At 41.7% G+C, this 21,696-nt stretch overlaps 1 protein-coding gene across 1 annotated transcript; it reads right to left on the bottom strand.

Annotated features, from left to right (window-relative positions):
- Positions 1 to 3,834: 3,834 nt before the first annotated feature.
- On the bottom strand, positions 3,835 to 21,413 carry LOC130454426 (keratin, type II cytoskeletal 73-like). The gene is made up of 9 exons (XM_056798168.1): positions 20,893 to 21,413; positions 17,764 to 17,978; positions 17,298 to 17,358; positions 16,367 to 16,462; positions 14,594 to 14,758; positions 10,790 to 10,915; positions 9,859 to 10,079; positions 9,308 to 9,342; positions 3,835 to 4,618 (listed from the first exon to the last, which is right to left on the bottom strand). Exons 1-9 carry the CDS (start codon positions 21,343 to 21,345, stop codon positions 4,359 to 4,361), a joined length of 1,632 nt encoding a protein of 543 aa, XP_056654146.1. The 5' UTR covers positions 21,346 to 21,413; the 3' UTR covers positions 3,835 to 4,358.
- Between the last annotated feature and the right edge of the window lie 283 nt (positions 21,414 to 21,696).

Raw genomic sequence — 21,696 nt, 5'->3', positions numbered from 1 at the left:
AAATTAAAAAGGTTTTGTACAAACAAAATTAATGCATCCAAAATTAGAAGGGATGCAACAAATTGGGAAACAATCTTCATTACAAAAACCCCTGATAAAGGTCTAATTACTCAAATTCATAAAGAACTAATCCAGCTGTACAAAATAATCAAGCCATTCTCCAACTGATAAATGGGTAAGGGACATGAATAGGCAATTTTCAGTTAAAGAAATCAAAACTATTAATAAGCACATGAAAAAAGTGCTCTAAATCTCTAATAATCAGAGAAGTGCAAATCAAAGCAACTCTGTGGTGTTACCTCACACCTAGCAGATTGGCTAACATGACAACAAAGGAAAGTAATGGATGCTGGAGGGGATGTGGCAAAGTTGGGACATTAATGCATTGCTGGTAGAGTTGTGAATTGATCTAACCATTCTGGAGGGCAATTTGGAACTATGTCCAAAGGACTCTAAAAGACTGTCTGCCCTTTGATCCAGCCATAGCACTGCTGGGTTTGTACCCCAACGAGATAATAAGGAAAAAGACCTGTACAAGAATATTCATAGCTGCACTCTTTGTGGTGGCCAAAAATTGGAAAATGAGGGGATGCCCTTCAATTGGGGAATGGCTGAACAAACTGTGGTATTATTGTGCTCAAAGGAATAATAAAGTGGAGGAATTCCATGGAAACTGGAACAACCTCCAGGAAGTGATGCAGACCGAGAGGAGCAGAACCAGGGAAACATTATACACAGAGACTGAGACACTGTGGTACAATCAAATGTAATGGACTTCTCCATTAGTGGCAATGCAGTGATCCTAAACAAATTGGAGGAATCTACGAGAAAGACCACTATCCACATTGAGAGGAAACAGAGTGGGAGTAAAAACACCAAAGAAAAACAACTGCTTGAATACATGGGTTATGGGGATATGGCTGGGGATTGTAAACCTCAAAATTTCTTAGACTTATAAATGTTGGAAATTTAAAATCTAAGAATTTTTGAATTTTTTTTGTTTGAGATTGTATTTTTATAAAAATCCAAGAATTTTGTTTAAGATTTTACTTTTATAAAAAAAATTCAAAGATTTTGATTCTGTTTGAGAAAAGATCTTCAAGAAAGAAGCTTGAAATTTTTATATCCAGAGAATGAACTGTTGCAGAAAGATGCCGAAAACCTACACTTCATCAAGAAGATCAAGAATGAACTTTGAAATTTCCAACATTTATAAGTCTAAGAAATTTTGAGGTTTACAGGATGGAGACTCTAAATGAACATCTTAGTGCAAACAACAACATGGAAATAGGTTCAGATCAAGAACACAAGTAATACCCAATGAAATTGTGCATTGGCTGCGGGAAGGGTGGGTAGAGGGGAGGGAGGGAAATAAAGTGAGTTTTGTAACCAAAATAATAAAATAAAATCAAAGGAAAAAATAAAAATAGAAATCAACACCAAAAAAAGAGAAAGCAATGGAGAAAATGATAATAATGCAAATTGAACTTTAATGCATATCATGTAGACCTTCTTCTGAGAGTCTTATTAAACACTTACTAATCAGTGGATAGAGAACCAGGTCTATAGATGGGAGGTCCTGGGTTCAAATGTGACCTCAGATACTTCATAGCTGTGTATGACCCTAGACAAGTAATTTGATTCCCATTACCTAGCCCTTACAGCTCTTCTGCCTTGGAACCAATGCTTAGTATTGATTCTAATACAGATGGTAAGAGTTTTTTTAAAATATTACCAGCATAACTATAGGAGGATAGATATTGGACTAATGACTAAAAATACTGGTTTTTATTACTGGGCCTCAGTTTCTTCATCTGTAAAATGAAGGGATTGGACCAAATCATATCTAAGGTCTCTTTGAGCTCTAAATCCATAATGTGGTTAGTATGTAGAATCAGAAGAAGTAAAATAATAGTTGATATGTTTATGGTGCTTTAAATACATTATGTAATTTGATACAACAAATCTAGGAGATACTTATTATTATTATTCCCATTTTACAGATGAAGAAATTGAAGTTTAGAGATATTATGGCATTTGCACCGCAAATAAGTGTGTGAGATTAGATTTGACCTTCTGTCTTCTTGACACCAAGTCCAGCATTTCAGCCACTACATTTTCCTTAGAATCTTACCTCTGTTACTTGGATCACTGATTTAGAGTTGGACAGGACCTCAGAGGCCATCTAATCCAAGATTTCTCAAATTGAAGAGCCCCAAAACAGCCCAAGTTTAATTGTGTAGGTTTTTAATGAATCTTATGTTATTCAGTCATGTCTGATTTGAGGGGAATGGTTTGTGACTTCCTTCTCTTACTCATTTTATAGATGTGGAACCTGAGGCAAACAAGGTTAAGTGACTTGTCTAGAGTCACACAGCTGGTGTCTGAGGCCAGATTTCAACTTAGGAAGATGAATCTTACTGCCTTTAGATCCAGCACTCCTATCTACTAGCTATTTGTTAATAGAAATCAAAATAAATTTTAAATTTAATTTTAATTAAAAATAAAATTAAAATTTTAGAGAATTTTATTATAAGCATCCTGCCACAGCTTTGTTAAAACTGAAGGATTCTACTACCATGGAAAAGTTTAAGAGCCCCTAGATTCAAATCAAAGCTCCTCATTTTATAAAGGAGGTAACTGAGGCTCAGAAAAATTTAGTAATTTCCCTAAGGTCACATGGGTGTTAAGGGGCAGAGTCAGGATTTGAACCAAGGGCCTCTTCAATCCAAATCTACGGAGTGTTCCTACTGCACTAGGGTGCTTCTCTTACTGCCTCATTTTTCTACTCAAAACAAGATACCTGGGGGCAGTTAAGTGACTCAGTGGATTGAGATCCAGATCTAGAAATTGGAAGTCCTGTGTTCAAATTTTAGCTCAAACTTTATAACTGTGTGACTCTGGGAAATTTGCTTAACTGCCATTGTTTAACCCTTAGTGCTTTCCAGTCCTGGAACCAATACATGGTAAGGGAAGGGTTAAAAAAATCCCTGCACTTACTATCCAGTCACTTCTCTTCCTGAAACCTTCATTTCCTCTTCTGTAAAGTGAGAGGATTAGACTCTAATCTCTAGGGACCCCTCCAGCTCTGATATTGTGTGAATAGGATCACTGACATCTGTGCCTTTAGTCTGGGACTTTGGATTATTTTCTGATGATGCCAGAGGAAGGAGGGGAACCCAGATTTCAGTCTGCAAAATCGAGTCTCCTTAGGGAGGGACCCAGCCAGTCCCTCCCAAGAGCAAACCCTCTAGGCAAAGCTTTAGCTAACACCCACAATTTGACACGTTTGTTGCAGGGACACAGAAAGAAAAAAAACCCAAAGGGAACAGGGAGGTCAGGCAGCAAAAGGGGAACAACATAAAGTCATCTGTACAATAGCATGTTTACAGCCCTCACTAGAAACCCCACTTCTAGAGCAGTCCATCATCAGCTTGAGCTGCCCCTGGGTTTTCTGTTGTATTCTCAATGAGAAAGAGACCGCAGTGGACCCTGAGCTTTATCCCTCTGCCATTGCGGTCAGGATGCCTCCTTCTAGAAGAGGTTTCACTCTGGTTTAAAAAGGAACTTCCTGGGGCACTTAGGTAGCACAGTGGATAGAGTTCCAGGTCTGGATTCCAGAGGACTTGGGTTCAAATGTGTCCTGGATACTTCCTAGCTGTGAGACCCTGGGCAAGTCACTTCACTCCAATTGCCCAGCTCTTACCACTCTCTTCTGCCTTAGGCTTACTATGGATGCTCAGACAGATGATAAGAGTTTTAAGGGAGAAAAAGATTAATTTCCCCCTCTACCCAACAAGACCAAAAAAAAAAAAAAAAGCTCATATCCTTAAACAGAAGAGACATGATAAACATTTTAATTGAATTGAGACGGTGGGGTTACACAAACATTCCCTCGGAAGGGAGAAGGATCTCTAAGTAGGATATCCCATTGACAAATAACTCCTTAAGCACGGAGGCTGCCGAAGCAAGCGCCTGGATTACGCTGACGGGAGAACTTCCCTTTTCTCTAAAAGCCCTGGGTTGGCAGCAGCGATGCAGGTTGTCTTCTCCAGACCGGTAACAGTCGTGGAAGCTGCTGGGTGGAGACAGCGGAAACAGACAAGGCAACCTCCGTTCCTAAGAGTCTGGGACTGTGTAGCGAGAAAGAATAGGGCAGAGAGCCTGGAGCTAGAGGAGGCTCCAATGGCCAAGAAAGGGGGAGGATCCTAAAGCGGAGAGGAACTCCTTGGAGAAAGGAACTAGGAAGACATCAGGGGAAAGTGATCCTTCGCCTTCAGGTTAGTGCTCGAAGAGGAAGCCCTAGAGAGAACAGAATCTCAAAGCATCCAAAGCCAGCCTAGCGTGGCTCTCGCTCTTTATCTCGCCATTTTCTTGGCGGGTGAGCTCAGAGCCAAAGACATCTTCCCGAGGGTGTCCTTGTATTCACTGGCACTGCCCAGCTGAGTCTTGGAGTCCCCTCTTGGGCTGCAGGTCCCACTGCCAATGACACAGCCTCCACCAAGGGCTCCATAGCCGCCACTGACTGGGCTGGACCGGAAGCCATAGGTGCTGGCACCGCTAAGCCCAAATCCAGCCCCTGTGCTGGCATTCCCAGGCATGGTGCTGCTGATCACAGCTGAAAAGAAAGGGAGAAAGAGGGTGAGACTGTGTCCTGGAGAAACCAGGAAGACCTGACTATATATTATATATGTATAACCTCCCAATTCACTAAAATTTACTTTTGAATGACATGCTGGCATTTTCTTATTCATTCATTTTCAACCCTTACCTTCTGTCTTTGAAACTATGCAACAACCTTTTCCAAGGCAGAAGAACAGTAAGGGCTGGCCAGTCAGTGTAAGGACCTTGCTCAGGGTCACACAGCTTAGGAAATGTCTGAGGTCAAATTCGAACCCATGTCCTCCCTACTCCAGGTTTGGTGTTCTATCCCCTAAGCCACCTACCTGCCTCCTCTGGTACTTTAAAATTGAGACGTTAATAACTACAAAGAAATATTTCAATGTACAAAGAAGAGTAAAGAAAAACGTTGAACTTCTGCTATACAGATTTTTGAAAAGAAATATTCATTTTTGCTAAATTTAGCCAAGAAGACATTGGGCAGCTAGGTGGCATAATGGATAGAGTGACAAGCCTGGAGTCAGGAAGAAGTCAGTTCACATCTGGTCTCACACACTTACTAGGGGTGTGACCCTGGACAAGTCATTTCACCCTGATGACCTCAATTTCCAAATGATCTGGAGAAGGAAATGGCAATCCACTCTGGTGTCTCTGCCAAGAAAACCCCAAATGGGGCCATGAAGAGTCAGATACAACTGAACAACATAAAGAAACAAAATCACGCTATGTTCCTTTCTGTACTTTATTTTGTTGTTGTTTAATTCTGGGCATCTTATAAATTATTCATTAAATGGACAAGTTGAGCCAATATAATAAAAAATGATAAAGAGACTTCTTCAGTGTCATACCAAACTACTCAAAAATTATTTTATAGAACTAGAAAAAAAAATAATAACAAGATTCATGTGGAAGAATGAAAGGTCTAGAATATCAAGGGAATAAATGAAAAAAATATGAAGAAAGGAAGCCTAGCCAACCCAGGTACCAAACTGTACTCTAAAGCAGTAATCATCAAAACGATCTGGTACTGACTAAGAATTAGAGTAGTGGATAAATAATCTAGTGTTTGGAAAACCAGAAGATTCAAAAGCTTAAGGGGGAAGAACTCACTAAACAAAAATTGCTGGGAAAACTGGAAAATGGTATGGCAGAAAACAGTATGGCACAACATCTTACATCATATGCCAGAATAAAGTCAAAATGAATACTTGATCTAGAAGGACACCATAAACAAATTATAGAGAACGCTGAAGACTTTACTTGTCAGACTTAAGGATACAGGAAGGATTTATGACCAAATAAGATGTAATGAACATTACAAAAGATGAAATGGATCATTTTAATTACATTAAATGAGAAAGATCTTGTACAAAACCAATGCAACCAAGAATAGAAGGGAAACAACAAACTTGGTGTGTGGGGAGGGAATTTATAGCAAATGTCTCTGACAAAGGTCTAATCTCTCAAATATATAGAGATCTGAGGCAAATTTATAAGAATACAAAGCATCCCCCAGTTGACAAATGGTCAAAGGCTATGAACATGCAATTCTCAAAGGAAGAAATCAAAGCTATCTCTAGTTATATGAAGAAATGCTCCATATTGCTATTTATTAGAGAAATGTAAATTTAAAACAATTTTGAGATATTGCCTCAGATTTGTCAGATTGTCAGATTGACTTGTCAGATTGGCTAACATGACCAAAAAGAAAAATGATCAATGTTGGAGGTGACATGGAAAAATTGGGACATTAATACACTGTTGCTGGAACTGTGAATTGATACAATCATTCTGGAGACCAGTATGGAACCACTCAAAGGGTCCAAAAATTATGTATGCTTTTTTGGCCCAGCAATACCACCCTTGGTTCTGTATCCCAAAGAGATAAGAGGTAGGGGCAATGGATCTACCTATACAAAAATATTTTGAACAGCTCTCTTTTTAGTGGTAAAGAACTGGAAATTGAGGGGTTGTCCATCACTTGGGGAATGGATGAACAAGTTGTGGTATGTGGTTGTGATGGAATACTATTGTACCATAAGACATGGCAAACAGGATGTTCAAAAAAACCTGGAAAGACTTATATGAACTGATGCAAAGTGAAGTGAGCAGAACCAAGAGAACAGTTTATAAACTGACAGAAATATTTTAGGATAATCAACTGTGAAAGAAAAGTTCCCAAGATATCTACAAGGGACCCAGGATGAAAATATGTTATCCAGAGCCAAAGAAGGAGTGATTTCTGATCAAAGCTTGCCATTCTTCACTTCATCTCCTTCATGAGTTTTGTATTATATGGGTGATAAGTGTCTTCTGTCATGGCTTGACTGTATAACCAATATCAGACTATTTACTGCATATAGGAAGTGGGGAAAAGAGGAGGGGGAAAATATGATTCCTAAAATGTCAGAAAACAATTGTCAAAAATTGTTTCTACATGTAACTGAAAAATAAATTTGAAAAATTGAAATTCAAAAATTGTAACGATCGCTTTGTTTTTTACCTGTCATTTATCCACTAACATCCTTCCCCTGAGTCTTCTCTTTTAATAACCATGTAGGGAAAGTCAAGTAAAATAGGTCAATGTTACAAAAGGTAGCAGTGGTCCTCTGGCAATAATCCTTGAAAAAGTATCCAAAACCTTGTCTTTGAGGGGCAACTAGGTGGCTCAGTGGATTGAGGGCCAGGCCTGGAGTCAGAAGAACCTGGGTTCAAATATGGTCTCAGACTCTTCCCAGCTGTGTGACCCTGGGCAAGTCACTTGACCCCCATTGCCTAGCCCTTACTACTTACTTTTCTGCCTTGGAACCAATACACAGCTTTGGTTCCAAGATGGAGGGTAAGGGTTTAAAAAAAAAAAAAGATGGTCATTAAATGGGTATTTGAAGTTTTATGGTTGTTGGTTGGTTGTTTTATTTTTGTCTGATTGGAGGGGAAAGGGAGAATTCATTTTTCTAGAACCTCTTGATTGCTTGGGGAGAGGGTGGGAGTGATGTGTTTGAAAGAGAGGCTCTTTGTAAGAAGGTAAGTTTTTCTCTGCATGGTGTCTCTCCCATTAGACTGTAGGCTCTTAGTGGGTGGGTTCTCTCAGAGAATTGTAAATCAAGGCCAGGTATAGAATGTATTTATGACTCCATGCTGTTCCTCTTCCTGACCTCTGTTCACTACTTTTCTGGACCCCTCTAATAATCCTGTCAAGCATGTAATGTTAATGGAGGCTTTGCTTAGAGAATGTTCTCTTGGGAGGGACTGGACCAGCTCCTCCCTTGAGAGCAGCAATAGTCTTGTGCTTTTCTTTCTATTCCTTGTAATTGGCATTATGCCTGAGTCAGAGTAGGTGCTTTGTTAAATATTAGTTTACTCTATTGGTTTGTTCTATGAGCAAGACAGAATTTCGGAGGCTCCAAAGAAACATGAGATGTGCAAATTTAGAGACGTCTCCATCCCAAAGGTTTATACACACTATTTGTGCCCAACCCATGGTAGCTGGTCCGATCAATCACTATTGGACACACTGTACACTGACCCTGACATAGTGATGCCATTTGTGCCCTCTGAGTACAAAGGACAACAACCAGCCTGTCACTGACTGTAAAGCCCTTGAAATTTGCACCCCAAAGAGATCATAAGGAAAAAGACACGTACAAGAGTATTCATAGCTGCGCTCTTTGTGGTGACCAAAAACTGGAAAATGAGGGGATGCCCTTCAATTGGGGAATGGCTGAATAAACTGTGGTGATGGAATACTATTGTGCACAGGCAAGGATTGGTGATCTGGAGGCTTTCTATATGAACTGGGAGAACCTCAATGAACTGATGCAGAGTGAAATGAACAGAATCAGAAGAACACTGAGCACAAAGTAAAACATTGTGGAACAATACAATGTAAAAGACTTTGCTTTTAGTAGCAATGCAGTAAGCCAGGACCCTTCTGAAGGACTTATGGGAAAGAATGCTATCCACATTGGGAGAAAGAACTATGGGAGTAGAAATGCAGAAGAAGAACATGTGACATCCCTTATCACATGTTTATATGGGGATGTGATTTGGGGTTTAGGCTTTTAAAAAATCACTCTCTAGAAAAGATGAATAATATGGAAATCAGTATCAAGTGACAACATTTGTACCACCCAGTGGAATTGCTTGTTGCCTCTGGGAGTGGAAAGAGAAGAGGGGAGGGAAAGAAAATGAATCATAGAAACATGGAAAAATATTAGAAAGAAAGAAATAAAAGTTTTAAAATAAATAAAAGCACATTTTAACAGGTAAAAAATTAAAAGATGATAGCTCTTAATTGCTAAAAAAAAAAAAAGTAAAGCCCTTGAAAGAAGTGAGGAACAAAGCTATCGCCTGTGGTTCCTTTCCCACTTAAAATGCCAGTACAGAAGGCAAAGGTGACACCTCAGGATGAAGGTGTACAACTGTTAGCAGCAAGAATAAATGGTCAGAGGCACAGTGGATAGAGTTCCAGGACAGGAGTCAAAAGTCCTGGGTTCAAAAATGGCCCCAGGGATTTCTTAGTTGGGTGACCCTGGGCAAGTCACTTAATCTCCATTGCCTATTATTTCTTACCACTCTACTGTCTTGGCATCAACACACAGTATTGACTCTAAGATGGAAGAAAAGGGTTTCCTACTTTTCAAGTATCAACTGATTTTAATTGATGATGGATTTTCAAGATACTTACAAATGCTCACAGAATTGGTGTACTCTCCAGACATCCTATAGGAAAGAAAAGAGTAGATCTGAGCTCCCCCGCATGGTACGGTATCCCAGAATGACAAACATGGTAAACTAATATAAATTAACATCCAGAAAGGGAGACTAGATCAATACAAAAACCCTGGAAGCCAGACTCCATTCATTCATTCTTTCTGACTGTCTTCCTTGCATTCACTCCATCCCCACATCTCCAGGCTCCTAGTCATCTGCTAACTTCTCTTCACTCATCAAAATAAGAGAGTTACAGCTGAATAGACCTTGGGGACCAGCCAGGGCAATACCCAGAGTTTACACAGGAGGAAAGTAAAACCCTAAGGGGGCAATTGATATACTTAGAACCATCATTAAGTGAGAGCACCAGTGTCTGAAGCCAGGTCCCAAGGGAAGAGGCTGAATAAATCTCCTGTGTCTTAGACTTGCTTCTCTCAATTCTAATTAAGCCCCATTTTCTTTCCACACATCAGTAGCCACACTTAAATCAGATGATCTCCACTTAGGGCTGTTCTTCACCCTCACCTGCACTCCTCGCCCTCCAGGAGCTTCCTGTAGGTAGCAATCTCAATGTCCAGGGCCAGCTTGGTGCTCATCAGCTCCTGGTAGTCCCTCAGCAAGCGGGCCAGCTCCTCTTTGGAGCAGTGCAGGGCACCCTCCAGTTCATCCATCTTGGCCCGGGCATCTTTCAGGGCACAGTCACCCCTCTGTTCAGCATCTGCAATGGCTGTCTCCAGGTTGGAGCACTGTGGGGCAAAGGGTCAGTTCTAAGATGCCCAAGTCTACCCTCCCATTCACCATCTAATTATTGTAGTTGGCTCCAGATGGAAGCTACTACATCCCTGCTGAGAGTAAGGTGAGATGGGGGTGAGGGGGAGTCGCTGCTAAGTGATCCAGGGAGAAACCTTATGTTTGAAGACAAGTGTTTCCATTAGGACCCTCAGGAAAACATTTTTCGACTTTCTGCGTTAGAGTTTGGAGCTAATTGCCAGGGCTGGGGACATGTAATGCAGAGGCATAGGGCTATGCACAAAGAAATAACACTGAATGAGGAGAGGGGGAGGGAAGGGAATTTGCAGGGGGTCCAGCCTGAGTGTGAAGGATGAGAAGAATGTGTAAAGTACATACAGATGGGCTGAACCTGGAATGAGGCTAAGTGTGCTGGTTGAAGACAATGAGTAGGGAAGGAGATAAGTTTAGCTAGGGAGGAGGAGAGATAAGAAGGCTTTAAGGATGGAGGATAGGGAATAGGGCTGGGTAGAAGAGATGGAAGCCTGACTGTAAGATAGACTGAGTGGAGAGAAAGAGTTAAATACCAGAAATGAAAAGAACAAATATTGGGGATTGTGGGAGCTAGGGAACAAAATTCAAGGACTATGGGTGGGGACTCCATCTCCTTCCCAGTTTAAGTTCAGGGTCCCAGAGCATCCCACCTCCCCATTCTAAATGCACTCACCTGCTTCTTCACACTCTCAGACTCTGAGCGAAGCCTCTGGATGAGTCTGGTCAGCTCGGATATCTCATTCTTGGTGTGTTTGAGATCATCCCCATGCTGGCTGGCTGCCAACTGTAACTCCTGGAACTGGATTCCAAAGCAGTGTCACTGACCCCAAACAAGCATTTGGTGCTAACCAGAGTGAATGGCAGAGCATCCCTGTACTAGTAGGCTGAGATGGTCAGGGAAGAGATCTGTGGGAAACATCCCATTCAGACCCAATCTGTGAGCCATTGTGAGCACCTGAGGGGGAGGATTTTGTTCTTCTTTACATTTATTCAGGATCTAGCACAACTCATTTCATCAAAGGTATTTCTGAGTTAATTAAGTAATTAAGTCACTTGTTAATATTTATATGCTTTTAATTTTCATCTCAGACAATTTCCGTTCAACTGACTGCCCCATTACTTCTAACGTGACCATGAGAATATCCCAAACTCTCCTTTTATCTCCATAAAGCTCACATTGATCCATGAAAGGATCCTCTACTTCAAAAAAAGTGCACAGGTCAGTTAGGGAAGCTTCAGGTTGTAAACAGCTATCATAGTAATGGAGGAATAAGTAAATGTGAAAGGAAGAGATAGAGAAAGTAAAAGAGAGATAGATACAGAGACAAATAGAAACAAAGAGACAAAAATGGAGACAGATGCTACTGAAAAAGATGAAATTTTGACTTCATGTAAAAGAAAAACTCGCAAACTACTAGCTATCCAATCAATCTGAAAGGAGAATGGGAAAGTTCAACAAGGTGGCACAGTAGATAAAGTACAGGATCTGGAGTCAGGAAGATCTGAGTTCAAATGTGGCCTCTGATACTTACTAGCTGGGTGACCTTGGGCAAGTCAGTTAACCCCGTTTACCTCAGTTTCTTCATTTGTAAATGAACTGAAAAGGAGGCAGCTAGGTGGCTCAGTGAATTGAGAACCAGGTCTAGAGACAGGAGGTCCTGGATTCAAATTTGGCCTCAGTCACTTCCTAGCTATGAAACCCTGGGCAAGTCACTTAACCCCCATTGCCTAGCCCTTACTGCTCTTCTGCCTTAGTAATGATTCTAAGACAGAAGATTAGGGGTTCTTTTTAATTAACTGGAAAAGGAAATGGCAAAATACTCCAATATCTCTCAAGAAAACCCCAAATGGGGTTACAAAGAGCCAGAAGTCTCCCCTTCCCAGTGGTCTCCAAGCAAAGACATGATGCCCACTTAGAGGAGATTTTGGTTCAGATCCTCATTGAACTCAATGAATCTCTGGGTTCTCATCCAGTCCTGAAATTTGGCCATTTTGATCTAGAGATAATCCAAGCCTGAGCTGAACTCCCTTTTGATAACACAAATAATTTTTTAAAAACTGAATTCTATGGCAACAATATGTCTTTAATGAATCATTCAATGAATGATTTCAATGAAATATTCATTAGACAAATACAGTCTACTCTCCATTCTCCACCTGTGAATATTCAAGTTATCTTCTCTCTGACTCTTCTGGTGCTTCTGGACTCCCAAGAGAATGGAGATCCTTCCCACCCTCTTCTGATTTTATCCCACCCCCAGGGGAATGATAACTTTGTTCTTCTTCTATATGAGTCTGCTTGGTGTTTTTCATCACTGTCATTATTATTATCAACAATAATAATTGCAATAGCCATAATAACAGCTTACACCGGTGCTGTTCTTTATGTCTCCATTACACATATTATCTAATTTGATCTATTTGAGGATGATAGTCAGCCAAGGTGGGAATGGGTGTCTCCTCTCAGTATACTTCATCTAAATGTTTGCCTCTAGAATAAGGGTCCAGGAACTTGTTTTTTAAATGTTTTGATCCCTGATTGCAATATAATTGGTTTCCCTTATAATCCTAGATCTTTTATTTATGCATTTAAAAATCTGATTCTAGAAAGGGCTCCAAGGGCTCCATCAGACTCCACCAAAGGAGTCTAGGTCACAAAAAAGTTGAGAACCCAGCCTACGCCATTGATTATGTATCTCAGTGTCTGAGTCAATTGAGCTAACTCTTCATCTTAGAGGATAACAAAAGGAAGAGTAGCAGAAATAATTGAAAATTTATTTTTTAATGATTCTGAAAAATATTCGGCCAGAAAAATGACCCAAGAAGAATCTTTCCTCCCTGGCACACATGAAGAACCTTTGATTTCATTTCAGAGGACCAGAGCTCAAATCTCAGTTTCCCCGTGTGTAAAATGAGGGTGTTGGACTTGATAATCTAGATATTCCATCTTTAAGTCTTGTTATCTTCTAAAAAAACAATGCGGAAGCAACTCTAGAACAAGAATCAGAAAATCTGCCTGAATTTAAAACTAACCCTATTGAATAAAGAATTTGCTCCAGGACTTCAGGGTGTTGCATTGTATACTCCCAAGGTGGATTTCAGAGCAGTGAAGTGGTTCACTGGTTAAGAGAATTGGACTTAGAGTCAGGAAGATCTGAGTTCAAATGAGGTCTCAGACACTTGCTAGCTATGTAACCCTGGGCAATCGTTCTTAGCATTACTTGCCTCATCTGTAAACTGAGGGGGCTAGGCTTAAGTTTCCTTTCAGATTTAAAGTTTTGAACCTATGTATGGGAGGCAGGGTTTAAAAGACTCATTGTGCCTGTAGACCATATTAGGAGGAGCCCATGATTTCTGGTCTTCCTCCCCCCCCCCACCATCCTGTCTTCTAAGCATTGTAATAAGGGCTCTCTGTGGTTTATGGTTCCCTTGAGAGAAAGAGTCTGATATACCCCAAGGGGTATTAAGAAAGTCATCTTCCAGTGAGTAACCAAGTTATCTGAAGAATCACCTTCCCACCCACCAACCATTAGGAATGGTACGATTAAAGTGACTCATTCTCTCTCTCTTTCTCTTGAGCCCTGAAATTGGGTTTGATTGGAGAACTAGAAAAGATTCAGATCACAGCTGAAATAGCACCCCACCATTCCCCCCTCCCCAGCAATTAATTTTAATTAACAAGAGACACTAATAGTCCATGTCTATTACAGTCTTCTAAACCTGCTTCAAAACTCGCCTCACCTAGAAAGCTTTCCTTGGCTAACCCTACCCAATGTTTAATAAAGTCTGTACTCAGCCATTGTGTACCTATTTTATCCTAAAATCACTTTTTTTTAACCCCTACCTTCTGTCTTGGAATCAATACTATTTATTGGTTCCAAGACATAAGAGTGGTAAGGGCTAGGCAATGGGGGTAAGTGACTAGCTCAGGGTCACATAGCTAGGAAGTATATGAGGTCAGATTTGAACCCAGGACCTCCCATCTCTGGGTCTGACTCTCAATCCACTGAGCCACCCAGCTGCCCCCAACTTATTTATTTTTTAACCCTTACGTTCTCTCTTAGAATTCATACTAAGGCAGAAGATTCTAAAGCAGAAGAGTGGCAAAGACTAGTCAGTTTTCCAGGGTCACAAAACTAGAAAATATCTGAGGCCAGATATGAACCCAGAACATCCCATCACCAGGCCTGGTTCTCTGTCCACTGAGCCATCTAGCTGCCCCACTAAATTCACTTATAATACTTGACACCGTACATCTCTTTGCCTAGTGGTATATCCTGAGTGTATGTCCATTTCTTCCCCATCAGACAAGTATTTCTCCTAGGGAAGTGCCCAAGTGTCCCCAGGGATCTCAATCCCCAATTACCCAGAACTTCTGTCCATGCACACAGTGGGTCTTGAACCTTAGAACAGACCTCCAAGCAAAGAACAAGTTGGTGCACCAATCCCTGGACATGGGTTGTATGGGGATGCTCACCTTGGTCTGATACAAGTTCTCAGCCTCAGTCTTGCTTTTCATGGCAGTGTCCTCATACTTGTTCCTGACCTCATCGATGATGCTGCCCAGGTCTAGGTTTCGGTTATTGTCCATAGAGAGGATGACAGATGTATCACTGATATGTGACTGGATCTGGGCAATCTCCTACAAAGACAAAAGAAGTAGAAAGAAACTCAAATTGAAGTGACTTCCCAAGGAAACTTTGAAAAAATATAAGAAAAGATTCAGATACTTTGGTTTAGGGAAACTTGAAGATGGAGTCATTATCTGGGACCAACCACTAAGCAAGCTTTTATTGAGGAGATGACACTTGGATGGGAACTAACTCCAATGGAGCAAGATTTCAAGAGGGAGAGATTAGAGTGGAATGTTCCAGGCATGAGGGGCTGACTTTTGAAATGCAGAGGTGGGGGACCAGCAAGACAGGATTGGGGAGCAATGGACAGCCTAGTCTGGCTGACAGAGAAAAGAGGAGAGTAACGAGGTTGGGTCAGACAGATAAATTGAGATCAGACTGTAAGCTCCTTAAATTTCAGACTCAGTTCATATTTTGTCCAAGAGGCAGGAGGGAGTCACTGAAATTTCTTCAATGAGAGTGGCAAGACATGACCTGCACATGCTAATCCCTAATAGGAGAGTGCAGCACAGATTGGAAAAAAGTCCCTGTAGTGAAAAGACTATTTACATATGTCCCATAGGACATTTCTGGATAAACAACCCAATCTTATACGGTTTGGGGAATTCCATCACCCTAGAGATTTAGAAACTTGGCCTGTTTCCTAAAGGTTGTCCTGGCATCATCCTAAACCCTGAAGGGCACCAACAGCAACCTGGGTCTTGGAATTGGATAAGAATAAAGGTGCCTGAGAGGAGCTCTGCCAACCCCAGAGACTCCTGAATAGAAGGCATCCTCTACTGAGGCTGTGTTGATTAGAATTAGGAATGAATGGGGAGAGGACACCCAAGAAAAAAGGTATGAATAGAAAGAGACTTGGGTTAGCCAATAGGATGTCCTGAGAATCTGCCTTCCCCCAGTAGATGAGTATGTGTGTTTGTGTGTGTAGGAAGAGGGCGGACGTGGGGCCAAGAAGGGCTATCAAAGCTCCCTAAGTGGGGATCCAGTGGGGTTCGGGATGACCAGATAGAAGCCAAAGGAAGTATATGACTATGTTTTATAGAATGTCAAGATTGACCCGAACTACATATATTACATCAAAATTCCTCTCCTCCTTGACCCACCCCAAATGTGCATACTTGAGAATGGATTCTTAGAGCATCCAGTGTCTCAGAGCCTGGCATACCCACTTCATCACCTCTGCCTTTATCTCTGAAGTGACCTGCTACAAAGATTCTAGCAGGGATGGGTTGGAGCACAACCTCATAGGTGTCTGAGAAAGAATGAATGCCCATTTGAAAAGGAAAGAGGGGCCACTGAATCAGGAGACTTCTTTTCCAATTATTGTAATTATGATCAGGAGGGTGAAGGCAGCCCTCCGAGAGGCCAAGCATCATAGTGATTGCTAGAAGCCCAGATCAGTGTTTTAGTAAGAGACTGGAGGGAATCCTTGGATGAAGGTCATCCAGATCACTGCTTCCATGCAAGGGAAGGAGGAGAAGAAAGGGAGACAGAGGTAGAGGCAAAAAGACAGAGAGGAGGAAAGGGGGATGGAGAAGGGGAGAAATAGAGAAGGAAAGGAAGGAGAAAGAAGGGAAGGAGGGAAGACCAATGGAGAACAGGGAAGGGCTACTCACTCCTTCATACAGGCACTTGAGGAATTTTATTTCTCTATCCAGGGATTCTACTTTGGCCTGAAGCTCCACTTTATTGGTGTAAGCAGCATCCACATCCTAGAAACAGAATAGAGAGTCCCTGATTTCTTCAAGCCCTGAAAGTGCAGACACCCTCCTTCCTCCTCTCCACCACTGAGCCTTCAATGCTGGTTCAGATGGTGTCAATCTAACCCACTGGAAAAGGCTCCAGATTGGGTTCTAATCCCTGTTCTGCCCAGGCATAACTCACTATTGGATGCTGGGCAAATCACTCCTCCCAGGGAAGGATTGAGAATGAAGTAAACTACAATCAACTTTCAATTATCTGCATATAGATTATCCACATGAGTTTCTTCTCACCACCACCACCACCACCACCACCATCACATGCTTGGGGCCATTCCCACCACAGGATATGCTCAGGGAATGCACACTCATTTTAGCCCTTGCCTCAGATAAACAGAACTCAAAAAGAAATCAGCTCTTTCAGAAAAGCATGTGATTTGTTCCCAAACCAAACAAGTTTTTAAATAATTATCAACAGCCAAACTCCTCTCAATTGTTCTAGACACTAGAAGGTTTTCCCCAGTGATTTAATAAAAAATAGTTCATTTTTGTATATTTTGTTTTATTTTATTCGTATCTTAACAAGGAATCAGAATTTAGAAAATTCGGAAATAAGAAAATTTTTAAAAATTTAATTTTAATTTAAAAAATTTAGAAACACACTGGGTGCCATGGGTAATCAACAGCCGCACCATCAGTCCCTTTTTGCCTTTTCTCATTCCAGAGAGAAAAGATGACACCCCTTTCAGAAGGCCTGGTGCCTTCCTCTTAGAGTTGAGGTCCTTCCACCCTCCCTCCATCCCCCACCTTCCCTACTTCCATTGCTAATGGACATCCACTTCCTCACCTTCTTGAGCACCACAAACTCATTCTCTGCTGTTGTCCGTTTATTGATTTCTTCTTCATACCTTTGGTTGAGAAGATGGTGATGGGGAGGGGGACATAGAGGACAAGAAAGATGAGAATTATGGTAAGCATATGTATTCTGCCCCATCATGAAGGAAGGAATGCCCTCATCTCACAAACAATAACATATTTAGAAGGATTATTCTAGGACCTTTCAGAGAAGTCCTGAGTGACCAGCCTCAGAATCATAGCAACAAACCTAGGTGTTGCTGGCAATTCTGAAACCTGCCTGAATGGAAGAAAGCAATGGCATTGTCAGGAAAGGATATCTCCAAATGGGTCTTGCTCATCTTACTATCACCCCTAAGCCAAAGGATGAATCCCCCAGTGTCCACAGGGCCAGACCCAACACTTCTGGACTGCATTTATCCAGCACCCAGTCCCACAAGAGTGATCTCCCTTCTCACCTCTTTTTGAAGTCCTCTACAACCTCCCTCATGTTCCTCAGCTCTGAATCCAGTCTCAACTTGTCCCCTGACAGGCTATCCTGCTGTCTCTTCAGGTTGCTGATAAAGCCCTCATAAATAGGTTCCAGGTTGTTCTTGCAATTGCTCAGATCCAGCTGCTGTAGCAGGTTCCACTTGGTCTCCAGGACCTGGTTCTGCTGCTCCAGGAATCGCACCTAGAACCCAAATCAAATTGGATTTTATGTCCCTAGAGCCTGGGTACACTGGCACCAACTCCAGTCAACTGCTGAGAGCCAATTATTTTCAATGAGAGCAGCAGCTGCTACAAATGAGGACTTGATTTATCACTTTGTTGGTTGTCTGGACTTTAAAGCAATGTAGAAAACATTCGTACTTTTAACTATAAACTTTAAAAATGTGTCATGCGTATATTTTTTGGAGATCCAAGCTATTAAACATTTACTAGCATATCCCTGCCTGGAGTCCAATATTGGACAGGCACCAAAAACAACCAGAACTCACTCTCCCATTATGTAGAACATTGTGCTAGATGCTAAGAAGGTAGGTGAGGGGGAAAGGATATTGCACAAAACACAATCTCTGCCCTCAAATTGCTTCCAATATAATTGAGAAAGGAGACATCTACAGATGAAAGTTAATAAAGTATCTTGACTATCACTCACTTAGGAAGCCTAAGTTTACAACCTTGTAAGTTCTAAACAAGATAAAACTAAATGATCTCAAAGTCCCTTCCACCCCTAAATTCAATGATGCTTTTAATCTCCATTCTAGAAGCACTTCTCCCTCTTTTGCCCATGTCCCTGTCCTTTCCCTCCTTAAAATCCCTTTTCCCTACTGCCCTTCCTTCCTTGACCATATGACTTTGCTTGTCCTAACCCCAATTAGTTGTTACTAACTCAGAGACAAAGTCTAGGCTTTATTGAGTACCTCCATTGTGTACAACATTGTACTAGATACTAAGTCTGGTGGTGGTGGGAAGTTGGGGGTGGGATAAGGGGAAGGATATTGCAGAAGACATGATGCCCATGATAGATCTCATTAGCAAAGGAGGAAGTCCAACCAAGAAAATAGCTCTTAGCTTTAGCTTGTGATGCCCCTCAGCCATTGAGTGCAGAGGTTCAACATCTGTGATAACTGTTCTCAGTAATGGTGCCCACCAACCACACTGATCTATATGTCAATTCATCATCAGAGCTCTAGAGACCCTGAAAGATGAGCTGCTTTAATTCCTAGGCACAGGACAGACCCTTGGTAAGCAGAGAATGATAACCTAGGGTCAACACTATCAATGTAACTAAACACAGCCCCATTGATTGGACTATACTTAGTGAATCATTGAGTCCTAGAGTTGGAAGGGAGATGGAAGGTCATTTAGTGTAGTCCAGACCCCATACATAAATTTCTTTAACAATATACTTCTTGCCTATGTGACCTCGAATGGACTATTCACTTCTCTCAGTCTCAGTGTCCTCATCTGGAAAATGAAGGCGTTGGACTAGTTGATAGGTCCCTCCCAATTGTAAATCCTATAAGATTTAGGATCCTGGAGAAGTGGTCCCACAGAATCTTTTTGAAAATTTCTCATGACTTACATCTTACTTACATTAAGACTTCATCTTACTTACTACATACTTACTTACTCAGGGAGTAAAGAAAATACAAAGAAAGGTACATAGCCCTGCTCCTGCTCACCAAGACCTCAAATGCCATAATAGACACACAAAAAAGAATAATGCAGGAGGAATTTGAGTTAAATTGTAACCACCTTTTGAGTATCTTCTGATTGATATAAGAATTATAAGATAGATATGTTTGGAGGAAGATCAAAAGATAAGATATATTTGAAGGAAGATAAAAAAATTGTAGAATCTCTTTCCCTAAAGGAAAAAAAATATTAAAGCACAGCAATACCATTTGTCATCAATGACCTGAAATGCCTCCCTAGGTCAGCCTCCTAGTCTATCCTACCATAAATTGGAGGCACTCTAGGGAAATGGGAGTCAAGGAAGATGAGTTATCTCAAAAAATGCTTAGGCAGGTGCTCAAATATTTTTGTTCCTCTCAATGGCCCATTCTGAATTGGTCAACCAGAAATTTACCTAAATGTTCTAAAATCTGTTTATGATTATATTCTATAGCAATTTTTTGTCAGGTTTCTCATCTCTCAGCAAGGCTGTTGTGGCCACTCATGAACCAGACAATTTAGTCGGTTGTGAGGAAGTTTCAATAGGACCTGGGCTCTACATATGTGCCAGGTAATGCTGATCATCAATCAGACTTCATGGCAACTAAGAACTCCAGAACTCAAGGGAGCCACCAGCCTCCTCCTGGAAATGAGATTACAGGTATCTGTCACCAACGTCCTAAACTTGTCTTTCTCAGTCTCAGTAGGGATCTCTCACCACCAGGTTTGCTGGGGTGGATGCATTGCTCTTGATTTTATAGGTTTTGAGCAGATCCCTTCTCAGTTCTGCCTTTAAGCAGGTGGCTGAATGAGCTGATGATGGTCTGGGGTCTTTCCAAACACATGCTTCTAAGGATTCTACTAATAAGAGCATCTCTCTGGAGATCATAACAATTGGCTCAGTGGCTAGAGTGCTGGACCTAACATCAGGAAAACTTGATTTCAGATCAGACCTTAGACATACTAACTCAGTTTCCTCATCTTTAAAATGGGGTTATAACCTTCCAGAGTTATCGTGATGCTTAAAGTACTTTTAAGATCTATAAAATGCTTCTTTATAGATATTATTATGGAAATTGTTTTTTTCCCAAAATCTGGTGATCATTTAGCATAGTCATGACCCAAAGGGCCTCTGAACCTCACTCCCTATAGCTCTGCTTCCCTTGCATCTCCCCATCCTCTCCTGTTTCAAGTTCCCTTCTTGACTCTCAAGGGCAAGAATTGGTTCTTTTCTTCTTGGTTTCCTCCCACCACTAGCACACACACACACACACACACACACATACACACACACACACACACACACACGAGCTAGAAAGAATGAAATGGGAAGCAAGTCTAAGTCATCCGTTACTTTTACATACATGACTTTTACATATGATGAGAGATTCTCAAGACAATACAAAGAAGCTTGACCAACCCACCTTGTCAATGAAGGAGGCAAATTTGTTATTGAGAGCCTTGATCTGCTCCCGCTCCTGGGTCCTCACTTTCTGGATCTCAGGATCCAGCTCCACATTGAGGGGAGCCAAGAGGCTCTTATTGATGGTGACTTGGTGGATGCCTCCTGGAGGACATACCGATGGGCACACAGGACTCAGGGCAACATTGCCAAAGATGCTCCCAGCAAAGCCACTGGCCCGACTCCGGGAAAAACCATAGCCCCCACTCCGGCCACTCCCACTAGCCACATTGAAGGAGATGCTCCTAGTCCCTCCCAGGGAATAAAGGCTCCGACTGCCAAAGCCACACTGGAGTCCTTTGCCCCCTGCCCGGTAGGAAGATGAGCTGCTAGGCCCCCCAGAAAGCACAGCTGAGCAGCCACTGAAGCCTCCCTTTGTGGCCGCTCCTGACTTGCATGTGAATTGACGACTCATGTTGCTGCTGGAGAGGGTGGTAGTGAGACCTGAGCAGAGATGAAGTCCTTTGGGAAGTGATTGAACATTTCCCCTTTATAGAGCTCAGGAGAGGAGTCACTACCCTAATTTGAAGGTTTGGTTTGCCTTCAAGCAAGAAGTCATTTTCTCCCAGCAAAATCAGAGACACCGAGTAAATAACATGAACACCCCCTCCCCAACTGCTTGGCTTGCAAGCCTTGTTCATGTAATTTGGATTTTATCTAATTAAGGGACTGCCATAGGGCAATTAGCCCAGGTTGAATTATCCCTAGAAGGATCTGGGCTGTGGAATTCATCTTGGCCGCTACTGCTCTTCATTAGGGACTGCTG

The sequence above is a fragment of the Monodelphis domestica genome, chromosome 5, assembly GCF_027887165.1.
Source record: "Monodelphis domestica isolate mMonDom1 chromosome 5, mMonDom1.pri, whole genome shotgun sequence".
NCBI classification, from domain to species: domain Eukaryota; kingdom Metazoa; phylum Chordata; class Mammalia; order Didelphimorphia; family Didelphidae; genus Monodelphis; species Monodelphis domestica.
This window is presented reverse-complemented; position numbering and strand designations above follow the sequence as displayed.